General features: G+C 43.1%; 2 protein-coding genes across 4 annotated transcripts in view; one reads left to right on the plus strand and one right to left on the minus strand.

Annotated features, from left to right (window-relative positions):
* The first annotated feature begins 3,960 nt into the window (after positions 1 to 3,960).
* mppe1 (metallophosphoesterase 1) lies at positions 3,961 to 16,247 on the plus strand. The gene is made up of 9 exons (XM_038972734.1): positions 3,961 to 4,552; positions 5,302 to 5,410; positions 5,847 to 5,950; positions 6,164 to 6,244; positions 6,423 to 6,531; positions 6,907 to 6,987; positions 12,616 to 12,738; positions 14,023 to 14,163; positions 15,343 to 16,247. Exons 1-9 carry the CDS (start codon positions 4,317 to 4,319, stop codon positions 15,523 to 15,525), a joined length of 1,167 nt encoding a protein of 388 aa, XP_038828662.1. The 5' UTR covers positions 3,961 to 4,316; the 3' UTR covers positions 15,526 to 16,247.
* Positions 16,248 to 17,606: 1,359 nt separating this feature from the next.
* Positions 17,607 to 21,664, minus strand: part of LOC120027732 (guanine nucleotide-binding protein G(olf) subunit alpha-like) — a 62,184-nt gene continuing 58,126 nt past the window's right edge. Inside the window, exons 9-12 of one of the 3 annotated variants that reach the window (XM_038972732.1) lie at positions 21,073 to 21,193; positions 19,074 to 19,204; positions 18,428 to 18,495; positions 17,607 to 18,273 (exon numbers count right to left, since the gene is read on the minus strand). In XM_038972732.1, coding sequence (XP_038828660.1) covers positions 18,127 to 18,273; positions 18,428 to 18,495; positions 19,074 to 19,204; positions 21,073 to 21,193 — 467 coding nt within the window. In that variant the 3' untranslated portion in view covers positions 17,607 to 18,126. Of the gene's footprint in view, positions 18,274 to 18,427; positions 18,496 to 19,073; positions 19,205 to 19,941; positions 20,657 to 20,928; positions 21,194 to 21,664 lie in introns of those variants that run through there. The other 2 variants (XM_038972733.1, XR_005473337.1) reach the window with 2 other exon arrangements.

Genomic DNA, 21,664 nt, shown 5'->3' on the forward strand with positions numbered 1-21,664 from the left:
GATGCAGTGCCTTAGACTGCTGCGTCCCTCGGAAGGCCTATTGGGCAGATTTGTATTCACTAAAGACCGTTTTGTGTGGCTGATTGGGCTACTCGAAGAGTCGATTGTTGACAACAGTAGCATTTTAGCTAAGCCACCTAATCCTAACCCTTTTCCTAACCTTAACCCCATTCTCCTAACCTGCCACGTTAATTATCCTAACCTGCTATGTTAGTTATCTTAACCTGCTATGTAAACATTAAGCTGACCCACGGTACACCTGGCTATGGACAGTCTAACCAATAATGGAGCACTGATGTTGCAGCCATCGCTGTTGATCCACCCACCTCTTTTACAACGCCCACTTTCAGACACACTCCAAGTATGCAGTTAACCATACTGTTTTTTTCCCTCAAATTTATGCTTTTGCCACAAATACGAATATAGGATGTGTCAACAGCATTATTTGGTATGAGTTAACAGAATCTAAACTTTTAAAAGTCAGATTTTCACTGTACCGTTACTTTAAAACTGCAACATTTTCTCTCAGCCTCATGGCAAATTGTGTAGAGGAGCAGGAAATTAGCTTTAAAATTGCAACATTTTCTCTCATCCTCATGGCAAAATGTGAAGAATAGCATGAGATGAGCTATAAAACAGAAAAATTTTCTCTCTGCCCCATGGCAAAATGTGTAGAATTGCAGGAAATGAGCTTTAAATCTGCTAAATGTTCTCCGACTTATGACTAAATGTGTAAAATAGCATTATAAAACTGCACATTTTTCTCTTGTGTGTTGTGTTGAAATGCAGGAAGTTAGCTAATTTCCAAAAATATGTTTTCCAAAAAATATATTATTATTTTCCTTCCACTTATACTGTGCTTTCAAAATGACCCTTCATATACGCCTCATGGGTATAATAAGTAATGTCAGACTGTGTGGAATTGCAGGAAATGCGTTTTAAAATGTAAAAAAAAAAATGTGCGGGGGGGGACCCTGCATCTACTGTTCATCCACCCCAATATTTACACCACAATTTTGCCTTTGGCTTAGACCTTACTTTACATCTGAGGTTTTTGTGTTGTGTCTGCCATCAGTTGACACAACATGCTTTTGAATACAGGGTGGGTGTCATTTCAATCATAGAACTATAATTCATAGAATGGACTTATCTCTTCAGACCACTACAGTTTAGCTCGTACACCATTTACATTTTTATTGAATTGACATTTTCACTTCTAATTACTACCACAAAGAAGACTGCCGGTCCACCCACCATCGAATATCAACTTAAATTGTTATGTCTGTTCTATGATCTATATTTCTATGATTTCAATAGGTTTCATATAGAGGATTGACATTATAATTTAAAACAGATAATCCCATTCAAGTCAACCTTCTCTGATGTGTGGCCCTCCAACCATCTTTGTGGTACCATTTTGAAAGTTAACATTATCAGCCAAAACATGACACCCACCTTGTATTCAATAACGTGTTGTGTTTCAACCGATGGCGGGCACAACGCAAATACATGATGTAAAATAGTGTCTAAGCTACAAAGTATGCGAGTATTAAAAGAATCGGAGTTTATCAGTTTTTAGATCAAATCATATTGTATTTGTCACATGCGCCGAATACAACAGGTGTAGACCTTACAGTGAAATGCTTACTTACAACAATGCGGTTAAGAAAAATAACAAAAGAATAAGAAATAAAAGTAACAAATAATTAAAGAGCATCAGTAAAATAACAATAGCGAGGCTATATACAGGGGGTACCGGTACAGAGTCAGTGTGAGGGGGCACCGGTTAGTCGAGGTAATTGAGGTAATATGTACATGTAGGTTGAGTTATTAAAGTGACTATGCATATATAATAAAAGAGAATAGCAGCAGCGTAAAAGGGGGGGGGGGGGGGGGCAATGCAAATAGTCTGGATAGCCATTTGATTACCTGTTCAGGAGTCTTATGGCTTGGGGGTAGAAGCTGTTTAGAAGCCTCTTGGACCTAGACTTGGTGCTCCGGTACCGCTTGCTGTGCGGTAGCAGAGAGAACAGTCTATGACTAGGGTGACTGGGGTCTATGACAATTTTTAAGGCCTTCTTCTGACACCGCCTGGTATAGAGGTCCTAGATGGCTGAAAGCTTGGCCCCAGTGATGTACTGGGCCGTACGCACTACCCTCTGTAGTGCCTTGCGGTCAGTGGCCGAGCAGTTGCCATACCAGGCAGTGATGCAATCCGTCAGGATGCTCTCGATGGTGCAGCTGTAGAACCTTTTGAGGATTAGAGGACCCATGGCAAATTTTTTCAGTCTTCTGAGGGGGAATAGGTTTTGTCGTGCCCTCTTCACGACTGTCTTGGTGTGCTTGGACCATGTCAGTTTGTTGGTGATGTGGACACCAAGGAACTTGAAGCTCTCAACCTGCTCCACTCGATGAGAATGGGGGCGGCTCGGTCCTCCTTTTCCTGTAGTCCACAATCATCTCCTTTGTCTTGATCACGTTGACGGAGAGGTTGTTGTGCTGGTACCACACGGCCATGTCTCTGACCTCCTCCCTGTAGGCTGTCTCGTCAATGTCAGTGATCAGGTCTACCACTGCTGTGTCATCGGCAAACTTAATGATGGTGTTGGAGTCGTGAACGGCCGTGCAGTCATGAGTGACCAGGGAGTACAGGAGGGGACTGAGTACGCACCCCTGAGGGGCCCCCGTGTCGAGGATCAGCGTGGCGGATGTGTTGTTACCTACCCTTACCACCTGGGGGGGCGGCCCGTCAAGAAGTCCAGGATCCAGTTGCAGAGGGAGGTGTTTAGTCCCAGGGTCCTTAGCTTAGTGATGAGCTTTGAGGGCACTAAGGTGTTGAACGCCGAGCTGTAGTCAATGAATAGCATTCTCACATAGGTGTTCCTTTTGTCCAGGTGTGAAAGGGCAGTGTGGAGTACAATAGAGGTTGCATCATCTGTGGATCTGTTCAGGCGGTATGCAAATTGGAGTGGGTCTAGGGTTTCAGGGATAATGGTGTTGATGTGAGACATGACCAGCTATTCAAGCAATTCATGGCTACAGACGTGAGTGCTACGGGTCGTAGTCATTTAGGCAGGTTACCTTAGTATCGTTAAAGGTTGATGTGAAAGGTTAAAAATGATATAATAATACAAAATAAATGATCATCTTCAATTATAAATTAATTTCCCAACTCTGTTTGTAAGCTTAAATGATATCAATCTGAAGCTTTTATATTTTCCAGTGATGAAGACATGGACGTCTAATTGTAGGGTGAGGGATGCAAAACGGGTCAACTTTGAGCACCTTTATCACCAAAAAAGTCACTTTCTGAGCACTTCTACAATGGGTAAATATGTATCAAAAGGAGTACTCTCAAAAACAGATTGAATTCAACTGGATTTAGTTACCCGTTCAGTACATTTCATCACAGGGATAGATATTCGAATTTAGATGTGGGGATGGTTGACAAATACAAACTTTATACTGTTGCCATCAGAACAATGTAGCTAGTCACAAGTCAATTAAAATGCACGTGAAAAAGTGACACATACAGTACCAGTCAGGCTTGTATAATTACGAATCTGATCCATCTCTGAAGAATGTTGTGGTTCGTCCTGCCCAGTAGTTTAAAAAGAAGTCAAACAGGGTTGAGTTCAGTACGAGAGAACGGTGTGAAACGTTGAATTCAACGAAAACGGTAGACCTACTGTACTGAACGACCAGTTGAAAAACTTAGAAATTATGGTGGCTCAGAGTGCAGTTATCATATGGTGTGCTGCACGAGTTTTGCGATTTCAGATGGTCACACCTACATTGACCAGGCCACACACACACACCAAACGGGCGCAAACGTATGCTACCTCAAAGGCTTTCGAAGAAAGGTCTGCACCGTTTTGGGGAAACGTGTGGTTCAGTGTAAACGTTAACGCGAACTGAACGCACTCCAGCACACACACACACACTCTCAAACTGCATCGCGCTTAATGTCATAAACTAGTTTTGAGGACTTTGTAGCCAAATTAAGCCAATAATTGCAGTCAAATATTGATATATACAAAGTACTTTGCTACCAACAACTATTCAGCCTCCGCATTCTCTTGACTAGACATCCCACGCGAGTCATATTTGGGAGATTGCTGTCGCATGACAACCCTAAACGGACCAAAAACTATTGATACCGACGAATATGCGTATTTTTTAGGCAGGGCATGGGTCCTCTGTACAATTCTTAAGCCGTTACGTTTATCTAGGGCAAGTTATTTTCAATGATTTAGCAGGATTTAGTTCGCCTTGTCCAGCAGTGACTGGAACAGATTGGCATTTCGTTTTTAGACATGCACGGACTGAGTTGCAAATGTAAATGGGGCCTTACTTTCACTCTGTTCTTATCTGTCATTTGCGTGTTTATCTTCTGTGAATATTTGATATATTACCCTGCAATTTTGCGTTGTTCGTGGCCGAAGTTGAATAGAGACAGCGGCAAGGGAGTCCCCCCGCTTCAGGCTTTGTTTCTGTCGGATACCCACCTCCTTGGCGCAATAAAGGGACACTGGTTCGACAAACTGCGAAGGTAGGCTTTAAACTCCTATTCCAATTTCATTGCTTATGCGTATTTGATAAGTTATCATATTAATAAAAAAAATAGTTTATTTTTGTGTGTTTTACATCCCTGTAGGACTGTCGTTTGTTGAATGTGTGCATTTCAAACCTCTCTTTGATCAAAACTGTAATTTGCATCTCATATCAGATGTACAGAAAACTAAAATCTGGAAACAATGAACAGAAACAGACAGCACAATTCCCTCCAAACACGTCCATAAATCATGGACAGTGGGAGCTTTTTTTTTAGGACAGGAATAGAATTAATCCTCTTAGATGGCTCAAATTAATATCAGATAATATGAAATCACCATGGCATCCAACTTCACCAGCTAGGGCACTAAACCGGATCACAGGTTTGACTGCAATGCTTCATGTTCACATGGTCCACAAAATGAGTTCTAGTGGTCAGTCTCAATAGCTTTTTTCATTGGGAGGATGCTACCAGGATTTATTAAATACATTATACAGCATGATGGACAAGAACACTTTCAATCAAAGATGGTTGTATCTTGGTAGTGTTGGGTAGTCCTGACCAACAGATTATTATCAGGGCCAGGAGTATTTCCTTATGAGGCCTCATCAGGACAACTCTGGACTGTAATAGGCTATCACTATAGTCAGGGCCCAGAGTTTTTCCTAGTGGTCCTTCCTTGTGTTCTTTCCACATGGTCAGGAAAACTCCCTGCCCTAATCATAATGTACTGTACTTCCTGATAGAGAATGGCAGATGGAGAGAGCTTTCCAGACCGCACTGGGGGTCCTACAGCCAGAGGTGGTCTTCATTTTGGGAGACATCTTCGACGAGGGGAAATGGAGCTCCCCAAAGGTTAGTTGATGGACACGGTCGATTATCAGAAACGATAGACCACACACACCGCCAACAGCTAGACTACTCAGGATATGTGATAATAATATTATCTGTTGGCACATAAGGGGATGTGCGTGTGTGTGTGCGTGGATTTGAGCATTGGCCATTCCAATTTCATTTTTCTTGATTTGATTGTCCTTGAGGTGTGACTAACCTCCACCAGTTGTGCTTTAGTAGAAACACAGACAGTGAATGGCAGTAGGTGTTTGGGAGTTCATTACATGTATTATGAGGTAATGGTATGATGTAACCTAAATCCAACTGAGGGTGGAATTAAATAACAGTAGTACACACCCTACTGTGTCTAGTGCTAGGAGGGGTTGAGGCAGATGTTGATACCCCAGCTCAAACTGTTCCTCTGTGACCCTCTGAATATGCACCTTGTGTTCTTCAGGACTGGGAGGATGACGTCCGCCGCTTTAAGCAGATCTTCCGACATCCCAGAGACATGGAGCTTATAGCCATCATTGGTAACCATGACATCGGCTTCCATCATGAGTAAGTTAAGTTCAGAAGTCTCACTGTTAAATGGAGGCTACCAAGAACATGTCAACAGCGTTGTTCTCTCTATTCTCACCTAGTTCCGCTAACAATAGGGAGTTATGTTGTCTGTAGTTGATGTGCGTTAGTAGGCCCTAGCCCTGTGGTTGTGCTCACTTTCTCTTGACATAACATTTTTTTTTTTTTTTTTTTTTTTAAATCTTTGAACAGAATGAGCTGGTACAAACTTGAACGCTTCGAGAGGGTGTTCAATGTCACCTCTGCCCGGATCGTAACCAACAAGGGAGTCAAGTAGGTCCCTTTACTGTAAATTGTGTCATCTAACCTTGTCTCAAAATTATGCATGTAAACAGTTTAACAATGTGTTGTTTGTGGTTAGTCACGTTGATGTGTAGCTTAGCTCCAATCCTTGTACCAACATTAATGTGTGTGTGTGTGTGTGTGTGTGTGTATGTATGTTCCCACAAAGTTTTGTACTGGTGAACAGTATGGCCATGCATGGAGACCGCTGCCCCATCTGCGAGCATGTGGAAAACGAGCTGTACAGCCTCTCTCAGGCTCTCAACTGTTCAGTGCTGGTGATCTTAATCACAACCATCATCCTCATCAATGCCACACACACACACACAAACACACAAACAAAATAGGGGTTATTGGGATTTGGAAAGAAGCAGAGATTTGAACATTGACAAAAAAATAAGTATTTCTCTCCCGAGTGCAATCAAGAGTCACCATATGGCTTTTGCATGTTACTCAGCGCCAAAGATATGTGGGTCAAATGTTTTGGGTTAATCCCAGACTTTATTCACTAACATCCCCAGAAATGTCTTTTGAAATGTGGTAAGCATTATGTTGTCACGAAAGAGGAAGGATTGTCCCTACACATTGTCAACATTATGTTACTCCCATTGCTAATGTGAAAGTAGATTGTAATGATATTGTGGATTTCACAGAGCCACCGGTCAAGCAGCATGAGAACATACTGTCAGGAGGATATGCAGAAGTTTCCCCGCTCATCACCTATCATCCTACAGGTAAGGTTTAATGTGTGTGTGCGTGCTTGCGAAGTGACTGAGACTACTTTAGTTAATTATAGGTCATTGCAGAGTCATTGTACACTGAGTGTACAAAACATAGGAACATGGCATGGACTACAAGGTGTTGAAAGGATGCTGGCCAATGTTGACTCCAATGCTTCCAACAGTTGTGTCAAGTTGGCTGGATGTCCTTAGGGTAGTGGACCATTCTTGATACACACAAGAAACTGTTGAGGGTGAAAAAGCAAGCAGTGTTGCAGTTCTTTACACACACAAACCGGTGCGCTTGGCACCTACTACAATACCCCATTCAAAGGCACTTACATATTTTATCTTGCCTATTCACCCTCTGAATGGCACACATACACAGTCCATTTATCAATTGTCTCAAGGCTTAAAAAGCCTTGTTTAACCTGTCTCCCCTTCATCTATACTGATTGAAGTGGATTTAACAGGTGACATCAATAAGGGATCATAGCTTTGGTATTTTCTGTTTTATTAGGATCCCTATTAGCTGTTGCAAAAGCAGCAGCTACTCTTCCTCGGGTCCACACAAAACATGAAACATGACATAATACAGAACATTAATAGACAAGGACAGAACTACATACATTCTTTTAAAAGTCACACGTAGCCTACATATCAATGCATACACAAACTATCTAGGTCAAATAGGGGAGAGGCGTTGTGAGGTGTTGCTTTATCAGTTTTTTTAAAACCAGGTTTGCTGTTTATTTGAGCAATATGATATGGAACAGAGTTCCATGCAATATGGCTCTATATAATATTGTACGCTTTCTTGAATTTGTTCTGGATTTGGGGACTGTGAAAAGACACCTGGTGCCATGTCTGGTGGGGTGTGTGTGTCAGAGTTATGTGTAAGTTGACTATGCAAACAATTTGGGATTTTCAACACAATGTTTCTTATAAAAAGAAGTGATGCAGTCAGTCTCTCCTCAACTCTTAGCCAAGAGAGACTGGCATGAATAGTATTTATATTAGCCCTCTGATTACAATGAAGAGCAAGACGTGCCGCTCTGTTCTGGGCCAGCTGCAGCTTAACTAGGTCTTTCCTTGCAGCACTGGACCACACAATTCGACAATAATCAAGACAAAACTAGAGGCTGCAGGACTTGCTTTTTGGAGTGTGGTGTCAAAAAAGCAGAGCATCTCTTGATTACAAACAGACCTCTCCTCATCTTTACAACCATTGAATCTATATGTTTTGACCATGACAGTTTACAATCGAAGGTAACGCCAAGTAATTTACTCTCCCCAACTTGTTCAACAGCCACACCATTCATTACCAGACTCAGCTGAGATCTAGAACTTATTGAATGATTTGTACCAAATACAATGCTCTTAGTTTTAGAGATGTTCAGGACCGGTTTATTACTGGCCACCCATTCCAAAACAGGTTGCAACTCTTTAAGTGTTTCTGTGACTTCATTAGCTGTGGTTGCTGATGCGTATATGGTTGAATCATCAGCATACACGGACACACATGCTTTGTTTAATGCCAGTGGCAGGTCATTGGTAAAAATAGAAAAGAGGGCCTAGAGAGCTGCCCTGCGGTACACCACACTTTACATTTTTGACATTAGAGAAGCTTCCATTAAAGAAAACCCTTTGAGTTATATTAGATAGATAGATAGATAGATAGATAGATAGATAGATAGATAGATAGATAGATAGATAGATAGATAGATAGATAGATAGATAGATAGATAGATAGATAGATAGATAGATAGATAGATAGATAGATAGCTCTGTATCCACGATATGGCAGAAGTTGAAAAGCCATAACACATACGTTTTTTCAACAACAGGTTATGGTCAATAATATCAAAGGCTGCACTGAAATCTAACAGTACAGCTCCCACAATCTTCTTATTATCAATTTCTTTCAACCAATCATCAGTCAATTGTGTCAGTGCAGTACATGTTGAGTGCCCTTCTCTATAAGCACGCTGAAAGTCTGTTGTGAATTTGTTTACAGAGAAATAGCATTGTATTTGGTCAAACACAATTTCTTCCAACAGCTTGCTAAGAGCTGGCTGCACTGAAAGCTTATAGGTCTGCTGTTAGAACCAGTAAAGGCAGCTTTACCACTCTTGGGTTGCGGAATGACTTTGCTTCCCTCCAGGCCTGAGGACAAAGACTTTCCTCTAGGTTCAGATTAAAGATATGACAGATAGGAGTGGCTATAGAGTCAGATTAAAGATATGACAGATAGGAGTGGCTATAGAGTCAGCTACCATCCTCAGTAGCTTTCCATCTAAGTTGTCAATGCCAGGAGGTTTGTCATTATTGATCGAAAACAATAATTTTTCCACCTCTCCCACACTAACTTTACAGAACTTGCAATGCTTTTCTTTCATTATTAGTTTTCTTATGCATGAATACGATGGCTCACTGTTCATTGTTGACATTTCCTGCCTAAGTTTGCCCACTTTGCCAATTAAGTAATCATTAAAATAATTGGCAACATCAAATGGTTTTGTGATGAATAAGCCATCTGATTCGATGAAAGATGGAGTTGAATTTGTCTTTCTGCCCATAATTTCATTTAAAGTACTCCAAAGTTTATATCATTGATCTTGGCTTCATAATACAGTTTCTTCTTCTTTTTGTTGAGTTTAGTCACATAATTTCTCAATTTGCAGTAAATCAGCCAGTCAGATCTGCAGCCAGACTTATTAGCCACTCCTTTTGCCCCATCTCTTTCAACCATATAGTTTTTCAATTCGTTATCAATCCATGGAGCCTTAACAGTTCTAACAGTCAGTTTCTTAACAGGTGCATGTTTATCAATAATTGGAAGAAGCAATTTCATAAATTCATCAGGTGCAGCGTCTGGATGCTCCTCATTAATCGCATCAGACCAACAAATATTTTGAACATGAGTCACAGTAAAATCTTTTGTATGATCTCTTATACATTATTTTAGGCACAGCTGTTGGAACTTTGGCTTTCCTGGATATAGCCACTATATTGTGATCACTGCATCCAATGGGTACAGATACAGCTTTAGAACAAAGTTCTACAGAGTTAGTAAAAGTGTGATCGATACATGTGGATGCTCTTGTTCCTGTAGTGTTTGTAAACACCCTAGTAGGTTGATTAATAATCTGAACAAGATTACAGGCACTGGTTACAGTAAGAAGCTTCCTCTTGAGCAGACAACTTGATGAAAACCAGTTAATATCCAGGTCCCCAAGAAAGTAGACCTCTTTGTTTACATCACATACACTATCAAGCATTTCACACATTATTTAGTTACTGAATTAATTATCTAAGTGAGTCTCAGAAATGGCTAATATATGAATGTTATCTGATGTTAGCAAGTTATTGATTTTATGAACCTTATTTCTAAGGCTACATCTATTAATATGGGCTATTTTCAGCACTTTCCTGGGTAGCTTATCACTTAGACATAATACTGAAAAGAGCAAGCAAAGCAAGAGAACAAAATATACATTCAGCAGTCCATTAATCAATTGGTGTGTGTGTGTTGCAGGGTTGAAGCTACGAACCCATAGGCTTGGCTCTCTCATCCCCTCCAGGCTTCTGGGAGGGAGGGTGGACAATGAGTCTGTCGTAGCGGATGTACGCAATGTCCCCATGCACTCTGGCAGCTTCCATGGCTGGGATCAGTTATTTCCTCTTCTGGCGCACAGCTTCAGGATAGTCCTTGTTGAGGAAGATATACGTTCCTCTCAAGTTCTTGGCTCTTTCCAGAACAGCTATCTTGTCCTTGAACCTCATGAACTTGAACACTATAGGCCTGGGCCTACCACCTGGGCCGGTTGTGGGCTTTCCAGTCCTGTGGGCACGTTCCAACTCAATCTTCCTGTGGTCCATCTTCAATTTCTCAAAGATCATTTCCCTCACTTTGTCTTCAGACTCCATCTATGTCTCATGTGGAGATTCTGCAATTCCATCCACAACCATGTTGTTCCGCCTCGACTGTCCCTCGATGTATCTGTCATTGTTATCATGGCCTCACACATAGATCTGATGTCCTCTCTCAATGACTTACAGATTGCTGTCATCTTGCCGTTCTCCTGTTTCAACTCATTGAGCTGACCGTGGGAGAACTGCAAACTGTTCTTCGGGTCCTGGACCTCTCGTGTCAGGTCATCCATTCTTTTATTAGTTGAATCCACCAATATTTGGACAAAACACTTGAAGCTATTTCCTTGTTATTGTAACAACTGCTTGTGGAACTATTTTTGTTCGTTTAAAAGATCTTTCACCTGTGATTGAGAGACACCACTGTCCTCAACGGTATTTCCGCCAGCTTTGGTCTTTGTCATGGTAGCTAGCAACGTATGTTAGGCTGTTAATCCTTGCAGTTCCAGACAGGGCAGGTCACAGGGAAGATTGAAAACAACAAACTGCAGGGATCTAGACAGCCACAAACCCGGGACAATCTGCGGTCCCAGCCACAATGGCTAACCGCATCACGGGCTACGTTCAATCCCTCAAGAAAACCCCGCTACCTTGATATGCAGCTAGCTAGCAGCTAGGCTAGTTGAGGACTTGAATTAGCTAACACAACATGCCATTGGAACACAGGAGTGATGGTTGCTGATAATGGGCCTTTGTACGCCTATGTAGATATTACATAAAAAATCTGCCGTTTCCAGCTGCAATAGTCATTTACAACATTAACAATGTCTGCACTGTATTTGTGATCAATTTGATGTTATTTTAATGGACAAAAAATTAGCTTTTCTTTCAAAACAAGGACATTTCTAAGTGACCCCAAACTTTTGAATGGTAGTGTATGTCTAGTATATAATTCTGTAAAGTTATAATAGCCTAAATCTGTTCCAGTTCACACCATCTCATGATGCTCAGCACTTCAAGCCATGCGCCATCCATGTGTACACCTCTCTCTTGCTCTCTCCCCACTGGTGAAATTTCTCACGCCTGCACTTATCTGACCAATCAAACATGTAAACAACTAGGGTTCCAAAGCAAGCTTCTCTATCCGTGCTAATGAGTCAAGTAAATATATATGCTCTTTCCATGACATAGACTGACCAGGTGAAAGTTATGATCCCTTATTGATGTCACTTGAAAATAGATTTTTTAAAGCATCTCTCCTGTAACTATTCCCCAGGCCGTTGCTGTAAATAAGAATGTGTTCTCAGTCAACTTACCTGGTAAAATAAGGGTTCAAATAAAATTGAGACATGGATTGTGTATGTGTGCTATTCCGAGGGTGAATGGGCAAGACAAAAGATTTAAGTGCCTTTTGAATGGGGTATGGTAGTAGGTGCCAGCCACACCAGTTTGTGTCAAGAACTGCAATGCTGCTGGGTTTTTCCACGCTCAACAGTTTCATGTGTGTATCAAGAATGGTCCACCACCCACAGGACATCCAGCCAACTTGACACAACTGTGGGAAGCATTGGCGTCAACATGAGCCAGCATCCCTGTGGAACGCTTTCAACACCATGTAGAGTCCATGCCCTGACGAATTGAAGCTGTTCTGGGGGAGGGTAGGGTTGCAAATGAAATCCATATTGTGTATAGCCTACCTATTATACAAAAACACCTAGCATTGTTCACTTACAGTATGTTATGTACTGTGTATTGACCTTCTGTCGGAAGCACTACCCTTTGTACCGACCCAACGATGCAGAGTGCACTGGGCAGGACGCCGCCTCTCCTGAAGAGCGACAGCAGGTGTTCCATGAGCGCTATGACGTGCTATCCCAGGAGGCTTCTCAAAGGGTGAGCTTACACACACTCGGTCATATAACTAACACCTGGGGTGCATCTCATTGTCTAAAGTGGCCTCCTCTCCTTGCTTGCACCGGTTTTATTTTATTCAGATCGTGCAGATGAAGGAAAGGAGACAAGGAGAGGAAGCCACTTTAGGCTATTGAGATACAGCCCTAGGGCTCATTCTGAAGAGTGCATGTTTCTGACTGAAAACCATAACAAATGTTGGGTCTTCTTAAGCCTTGTTCACACCGCATGCCTTAATGCTCATATCAGTTTTGTTTGTTCAGTTTATTTTGGCAAGTTACAAGTGACCAAATTGTGTGTGTTCAGACAGCAGTCATGTGCTGACAAGGCTATGCTAGTTGTCATAGTAACGAGGGGTGTGTGTGCAGTGGTCTAGACTGATTGGTGGTGGTGCTTGTGCTTCCTATCACTCAGTTATGTAGCAAGCTAAGGTGACAATAATGCCTGTCATGGACATTTCCCAGTTGTTTTGAATGTTCAAAATCATAGTGGTAAGAACACTTTTAAAGCTTCAAAGGATAAGATGATCCAACTTTCAAAACAAGTGCTTTTTGACTAGCCACAGCAGTCCACTAGCTAGCTGGCCAGCCACAGCAGTCCACTAGCTAGCTAGCCACAGCAGTCCACTAGCTAGCTAGCCACAGAAATCTACTAGCTAGCTGGCCAGCCACAGTAGTCTACTAGCTAGCCACATCAGTCTACTAGCTAGCTACAGCAGTCTACTAGCTAGCTACATCAGTCTACTAGCTAGCCACAGCAGTCTACTAGCTAGCCACAGCAGTCTACTAGCTAGCCACAGCAGTCTACTAGCTAGCTAGCCACAGCAGTCCACTAGCTAGCTGGGTAGCTGTTTAGCTTTCTAGCACATTCACTCATTTGTTTCTAAACAATTAACAAGCTATGTGGCTACCACATGTCAACAGTTGAATAAAGGTTAAATTAAAAAAACATTAAAAACAGAGTAGCTAGCAAGCAACAAGATACCAACTAACAGTCTAAAACCACATGATGACAAATAAATCAGATTTGACTGTTCAGACACAAGTCGCATGGCCAGGAATCGAATTTGTATATGACTTCAAACCACTTAGGAAGGTGGTTTGAAATGTGGCTAGAAATATCTGATTCCATGTGTTTTTTGGCTGTTCATACTGCAGGAAAAATAAATAAATACGATTTGAGTCAGTTCAAACGGCCAATGTGAACACGACTTTCGAGGCATGTTATTACAGAAATATGATCGATTCTTTTGGTCCCACTCTGCAGTTACTTTGGTGGTTCCAGCCCCGCCTTATCCTGAGTGGCCACACCCACAGTGCCTGTAAGGTGGTCCATGACAACAAGCACCCAGAAATCAGCGTTCCTTCCTTCAGCTGGAGAAACCGCAACAACCCCAGCTTCATCCTGGTAACTAATTAACTACACTGAATGAAAATATAAACACAACATGTAGAGTCCCATGTTTCATAAGCTGAAATAAAACATCTCAGAAATTGTCCATACGCACAAAAAAAACATATTTCTCTCAAATGTTGTGCACATCCCTATTAGTGAGCATTTATCCTATGCCAAGATAATTGGTGGGGGTATAGGCAGGCATAACCTACGGACAATGAACACAATTGCATTTTATCGATGGATATTTGAATACACAGATACCGTGACGAGAACCTGATGCCTGTTGTCGTGCCATTCATTCGATCCACCAACCTTTCGGTTACTGGCCCAACGCTCTAACCACTAGGCTACCTGCTGGTTACTGGCCCAACGCTCTAACCACTAGGCTACCTGCTGGTTACTGGCCCAACGCTCTAACCACTAGGCTACCTGCTGGTTACTGCCCCAACGCTCTAACCACTAGGCTACCTGCTGGTTACTGGCCCAACGCTCTAACCACTAGGCTACCTGCTGGTTACTGGCCCAACGCTCTAACCACTAGGCTACCTGCTGGTTACTGGCCCAACGCTCTAACCACTAGGCTACCTGCTGGTTACTGGCCCAACGCTCTAACCACTAGGCTACCTGCTGGTTACTGGCCCAACGCTCTAACCACTAGGCTACCTGCTGGTTACTGGCCCAACGCTCTAACCACTAGGCTACCTGCTGCCCCCATGTCACAAGGATCTGTACACAATTCCTGGAAGCTGAAAATGTCCCAATTCTTCCATGGCCTGCATATTCACCAGGCATGTCACCCATTGAGCAAGTTTGGGATGCTCTGGATTGACGTGTACAACAGCGTGTTCCAGTTCCCACCAATATCCAGCAACTTCGCACAGCCATTGTAGTGGGACAAAATTTCAGTCAACAATCAACAGCCTGATCAACTCTATGCAAAGGAATGTGTTGTGCTGCATGAGGCAAATGGTGGTCACACCAGATACTGACTGGTTTTCTGATCCACACCCCTAGCTTTTTGTTTAAGGTAGTCGTGACCATCAGATGCATATCTGTATTCCCCAGTCACATTTCCTTATATGAACTGTAACTGTTCTTTGAAATCGTTGCATGTTACGTTTATATTTTTGTTCAGTCTCAGGGTTGGGGTCAATTCCATTTTAAATTAAAGTTTACCTCTCTCTCCAGGGCACCTTCTCTCCCACGGACTTCCAGTTGGCCAAGTGCTTCCTGCCAGAAGAGAGCAGCGTGGTGGCCATCTACTGTTCCACAGCCATGGTCGTCTCCCTCCTGCTCTTGGCCCACCTACACCTCACCAAGACCTCCATGCTCCTGGCCACCAATCTCATGGGCAAGCACAAGGGCTTCTGACAGTTTCCCCTAGATCAAACTATTTGCTTGGCGGGCCGCTTAAAAGAAAGTCCCCTGAAGTGTGACTGAAACCAATAGAGGGTGAAATGTTCTAGGTGAAGGGCAAGAGATAGGCCCTATGATACCTGTCAAAGTAACTGTATGAGGACATCGGTGTGACCTGTCACCTTTGATGCCCTCAGGCCCCATGTTCCAAAGACTCCTGTGTAGTGTAGACACTCCTGACATAGAACCCAACATCACCTTTTACAGGGAGGGTCTGGGTCCTGACATAGAACCCAACAGCACCTTTTACAGGGAGGGTCTGGGTCCTGACATAGAACCCAACAGCACCTTTTATAGGGAGGGCCTGGGTCCTGACATAGAACCCAACAGCACCTTTTACAGGGATGGTCACTCTGGGATAGCTTTTACTGATCAATTACGTGCCCTGAGATTTTATCCGTTGTTTCCCTTTTTAAATTATTGGCAACTTGAATGTTTTATTTTATCTCTGATCTACTGGTGAATAAGCTATGGCAGGGCCATCTTTGAGCTTTTTAAATGTGACCTGGACGAAAACAGTCGAGGGAAGATGGTGACACTGGGTTTCTTGTAACTGTAATTTATGCATATACAAAGTGTACATAATCTGTCATATTTTCCCGCATATTCAGTTTCGACAAACCCCCCCCCCCAAAAAGTATTCTGATGTGCCTCTTTATTAAAATAAAAATGTTTTTCCGTATTCCATAAAGGCCTGACACAAACGTATCACTCCTGCCTCCTCGCTCTCAGAACAGACTTGCACATTGAAAGCTGCTGTTCGGTGTAAAGAACAGCCCATCTAACTGGGTTCACACACTCACGCCTGTGGCAATGTGAAGGGCTCTCCGTGTCCATGACCGACGTGATCACTACTTTCTACTCTCATTCTATATAAGTTGATGCCTATGCATGTGTATGCATACATACGTTCTAGACATTCATAAATATGTATACACATAGGCACACACATTACTATGTATAATTGTACATATAGATTTATAGAATATATGTATATCTTTAAATGTATATGTACATATATAAAATGTATATGTACAATGTACATATACAATGCATGAGTGCATGTGTGTATATGTTTTACAGTACATGCATGCTTCGAAGCACACACACACACATTTACTGGTACGTGTATGTATACATCTCATACACACTTCATATCTAAAAAGTTGCTTCCTACTGTAGTAAAACAACACCAGGTTGCGATTTGGACACGTCAATTGATCTTGTAATGTATTAAAGCTGAGAATCAGAAACAAAAATTGAAATGTTCACCGTCAAAACGAAGGAGGATGAATGCAATGTCTCTGGCTGCGACCTGGGGTCACTGCGGTAGGTAAGTGGTTAATTTGCATAATGTATACAGGATTTCCGTGTGTTTTTTTTTAACCCCTCGCAAATTTTTCCTCCTTTTTCTATTAAAGAACATTTTCCTTTTTTATAAACCAGAAAAATGTACCTCTACAGAGAGAGAGAGAGAGAGAGAGAGACGCCCTACCTGCAGTCTCTACTGTCAGATAGAGTTTGACATCAAGCTGTACAGGGGCAGTCAACAACATACATCAGAGCTCAATTTACAGGTACAGCCATTATCAAGGCACAAAGATCTTCTACAAGTAGTTTTTTTCTCAATAAAGTTGTACAAAATAACATTACATTTTGCAGTCTGTACAAGATAATCAACAAAAACAAATCTATATATATATATATATAGAACTCTTGCCCAAGAGGATCTAAGTAAAAAGGACCGTCTGTGGGCAAATCAAAGTGAGTGTGGTATTTCTCTTTCCATCTAGACACGTGGCAGAAAGCTGCTGCTGCCCCTACAGCCGGAGGTGCATTGGACTCAAACTCCCAGCATCCTCCTATTCTCCCACAAGCCCCACCCCCTCTATGCTAAAATCTACAGCCTGAAAGCCTCGCTCTCCATCATCCTGCAATAAAATGATACAAAATAAACAAAGTGACAGAGTAATAAATATCACGGTGCTACATCATGTGTATACTTCCTTGACGGCATTAAGTTACCTGATACATCTGCTGCCCGCCCCACCCACCCCTTCATCAAGTACTCGAGAAAGAGAAAGAGGGAGAGAGAGAGAGAAGTGTTGGGAGGAACCAGCATACACAGGAGTCCATCAGATCCCTCAACTCTCACGCACACACACACCCTCTTAACAACTTCAGCTGGTCCAGATCAAACAACAGAAATGACAGAAGAAGATGACTAGTTTCAAACAAAAACTACAAGAAAATATGTCTAAAAAGGCTTAGTGGAATGAACAGAATAAAGGCATTGGAAATAAAAGATGAGGCACACACACAATGTCCCATCCCTGCTTAGACCTACAAAATAAAGTCAAGATTGGCCATAAATAAAAGAACAAAGGAAGGAGAAAACAAAATAGAAAAACAACAACAATGGCAAACAAAATGACAGCATTGTGATGCTTCAGTAGTTCTCCTGGTCCCCCTGGTAACAGGGCCTTGTGTTTTGGGAGTGGAATCATACTGCGCCGGGATTGGCAGAGCGCTGACTGGATGGTGGGCTGCAACCAATCACAATAGTTCGTATTGGCGCAGGTGCATCCTCTGGATGATGTCTCGGCAGTCGTTGAAGACACGACGGATGTTCTCCGTGTCCACGGCGCAGGTGAAGTGGGGGTAGCAGTAGTGTTTGCCGTCACCGCTCGCCGTGCTGATCCTCTGTGGGGTGGTGGAGAGACACATCCACATTTCACTTTATTTCGTGAATTGACTGAACTGAAATGGAAATGACTCCAACCTTGAAATGGCTGCCTCTAAGTTAAGACTAGAAAACAAGGGTCTACAGTCAGTACAGAATGAAAACGGTACGTACAAGGAACTCATCTCGGATGAAAAATTTGGCCCGGGTCACTATAGGGTCCTCTCCAGGGTCTGGAACGGCTGTCCACAAAGAGACAAGCGGTTCAGGGTTTTAAAGACTACAGTATTTAATGTCATCAGAAGAAGGATATCATTAGGACAGGATGTAATCAGTGTAGTGCCTGATGGCAGTGCCTGCAATCAAATGTTTATCTCTCTAACTACTGTTCTCCATGCTCCAAACCATTCTCATTTCACAATGGGAAGAAAGGCATGTTAATGCTCACATACTGCAATAGAGTCCCTGGAATATCTAGAAGTAATAGTGTCATTGGAGGTCTAAATTAGGTTGATTCCAGGGCCAGCGCAAATGATTCCATTTGATTCACATTTTCAAAAGTGTGAGTTGCCAAAATGGGTTAACCTTTGAATACATCTTGAGGATCGGTTTGGAAGTCCTTCACTGTGAAGCAACAACAACGATGCTTCGTTTCTGGAGTGTGTGAACCTTAGGTTAGTAAATTTGAATAATTTATTATGATCCAGTTTATAATAGCTTTTAAATAATGAACAATTATAAATGCTTATAAATATTGAATATGAGTAAAATCAACAATGATTTAAACAATGGGGTGTTTTCCGTCCATCTTAGTACCCACCTTCAGCCGGTACTGTATAGCGAACATACTCAGGGAAGTAGTCTTCTAGTTTGGATTTCCCTGCTAAGATCTTGTCAGCCAACATGTCCTGCTTGTTCAAGAACAGGATGACTGAAATGGTCCGTAGAAACCTGAAAACAAAGAATGGCGTGACTAGACAGGTATTTAAACAATCACATTGTGTCAGAGTTAGTGGAATGTGAACGGATGGCTTTAAAAATAAAACCTCTCCGTCCAACTCTCATGTTTCTGCTTCTGTTTAACACTGATTTCACAACATTGTCCGATTAACACTGATTTCACAACATTGTCCGATTAACACTGATATCACAACATTGTCCGATTAACACTGATATCACAACATTGTCCGATTAACACTGATATCACAACATTGTCCGATTAACACTGATATCACAACATTGTCCGATTAACACTGATATCACAACATTGTCCGATTAACACTGATATCACAACATTGTCCGATTAACACTGATATCACAACATTGTCCGATTAACACTGATATCACAACATTGTCCGATTAACACTGATATCACAACATTGTCCGATTAACACTGATATCACAACATTGTCCGATTAACACTGATATCACAACATTGTCCGATTAACACTGATATCACAACATTGTTCGATTAACACTGATATCACAACATTGTCCGATTAACACTGATATCACCACCTTGACCGATTAACACTAAATGGGAAGCACATTTATATAGTGTTGCAATGTGTTACAGAAAACACCAACAAAGTTGGTTTGAAATGCATTTTCAGTTTGCAAATGTATTGCAAGTGTATTGAAAATATATTGAAATCATAACACAATGGAATGCCAATGGAATACATTACTAAATCTGGTGCGAAATGTTCAGTACGGCAAAATTGGGTTGGGAGAGGGCAGCGAGAGCCAGACGAGGTGACTGAGGACCAGAGGGCAGAGAGCCAGACGAGGTGACTGAGGACCAGAGGGCAGAGAGCCAGACGAGGTGACTGAGGACCAGAGGGCAGAGAGCCAGACGAGGTGACTGTGGACCAGAGGGCAGCGAGAGCCAGACGAGGTGACTGAGGACCAGAGGGCAGCGAGAGCCAGACGAGGTGACTGAGGACCAGAGGGCAGCGAGAGCCAGACGAGGTGACTGAGGACCAGAGGGCAGAGAGCCAGACGAGGTGACTGAGGACCAGAGGGCAGAGAGCCAGACGAGGTGACTGAGGACCAGAGGGCAGAGAGCCAGACGAGGTGACTGAGGACCAGAGGGCAGAGAGCCAGACGAGGTGACTGTGGACCAGAGGGCAGAGAGCCAGACGAGGTGACTGTGGACCAGAGGGCAGAGAGCCAGACGAGGTGACTGTGGACCAGAGGGCAGAGAGCCAGACGAGGTGACTGTGGACCAGAGGGCAGAGAGCCAGACGAGGTGACTGTGGACCAGAGGGCAGAGAGCCAGACGAGGTGACTGTGGACCAGAGGGCAGAGAGCCAGACGAGGTGACTGTGGACCAGAGGGCAGAGAGCCAGACGAGGTGACTGTGGACCAGAGGGCAGAGAGCCAGACGAGGTGACTGTGGACCAGAGGGCAGACGAGGTGACTGTGGACCAGAGGGCAGAGAGCCAGACGAGGTGACTGTGGACCAGAGGGCAGAGAGCCAGACGAGGTGACTGTGGACCAGAGGGCAGAGAGCCAGACGAGGTGACTGTGGACCAGAGGGCAGAGAGCCAGACGAGGTGACTGTGGACCAGAGGGCAGAGAGCCAGACGAGGTGACTGTGGACCAGAGGGCAGAGAGCCAGACGAGGTGACTGTGGACCAGAGGGCAGAGAGCCAGACGAGGTGACTGTGGACCAGAGGGCAGAGAGCCAGACGAGGTGACTGTGGACCAGAGGGCAGAGAGCCAGACGAGGTGACTGTGGACCAGAGGGCAGAGAGCCAGACGAGGTGACTGTGGACCAGAGGGCAGAGAGCCAGACGAGGTGACTGAGGACCAACCTGTTATTCCAGATGCTCTTGAAGAGATCCAGTGATTCCCGGAGTCTGTTGGTGCTGTTGTCTTCCCTTATGACCATGTTATAACTGCTGCTTGCTGCCACAAAGATGATGGCCGTCACGTCTGAAAGAAATAGGAGCACAGTGAAATGGGTTGTTTCAGTACTCATTTATAAAAATAAAAAAATAAAAAAATGTAACCTTTATTTAACCAGACAAGTCAGTTAAGAACAAATTCTTATTTACAATGATGGCCTACCCCGGCCAAAACCTAACTAGGACGACGCCGGGCCAGTTGTGCGCCGCCATTTGAGACTCCCAATCACGGTTGGTTGTGACACAGCCTGGAATCGAACCAGGGTCTGTAGTGACGCCTCTAGCACTGAGATGCAGTGCCATAGACCGCTGTGCCACTCGGGAGTGAGTACCAGACGCTGAGACCTCGCAAACCACATCATATAGCATGTAATACTAATGAATCCTTCCGTATAAAATGTGGAAGTGGATCCAGATATGGTATACAATGCAGAGCTACTGCAACACAGTCGTCTGTCCCACTTCAAGACTGTGCTAGCCTGTTAAGCTAAAGCCTGGG

The sequence above is a fragment of the Salvelinus namaycush genome, chromosome 33 (genome assembly GCF_016432855.1).
Source record: "Salvelinus namaycush isolate Seneca chromosome 33, SaNama_1.0, whole genome shotgun sequence".
Lineage (NCBI taxonomy): Eukaryota > Metazoa > Chordata > Actinopteri > Salmoniformes > Salmonidae > Salvelinus > Salvelinus namaycush.

What these genes read in the sequence shown, in the direction of transcription:
- mppe1 (XM_038972734.1), top strand. Translation starts at nt 4,317, where the DNA reads ATGCACGGACTGAGTTGCAAATGTAAATGGGGCCTTACTTTCACTCTG. An exon ending in GGAAATGGAGCTCCCCAAAG is followed by an intron (nt 5,411 to 5,846) that starts GTTAGTTGATGG and finishes TGTGTTCTTCAG; the next exon opens with GACTGGGAGGATGACGTCCG. An exon ending in CTCTCAACTGTTCAGTGCTG is followed by an intron (nt 6,532 to 6,906) that starts GTGATCTTAATC and finishes TGGATTTCACAG; the next exon opens with AGCCACCGGTCAAGCAGCAT.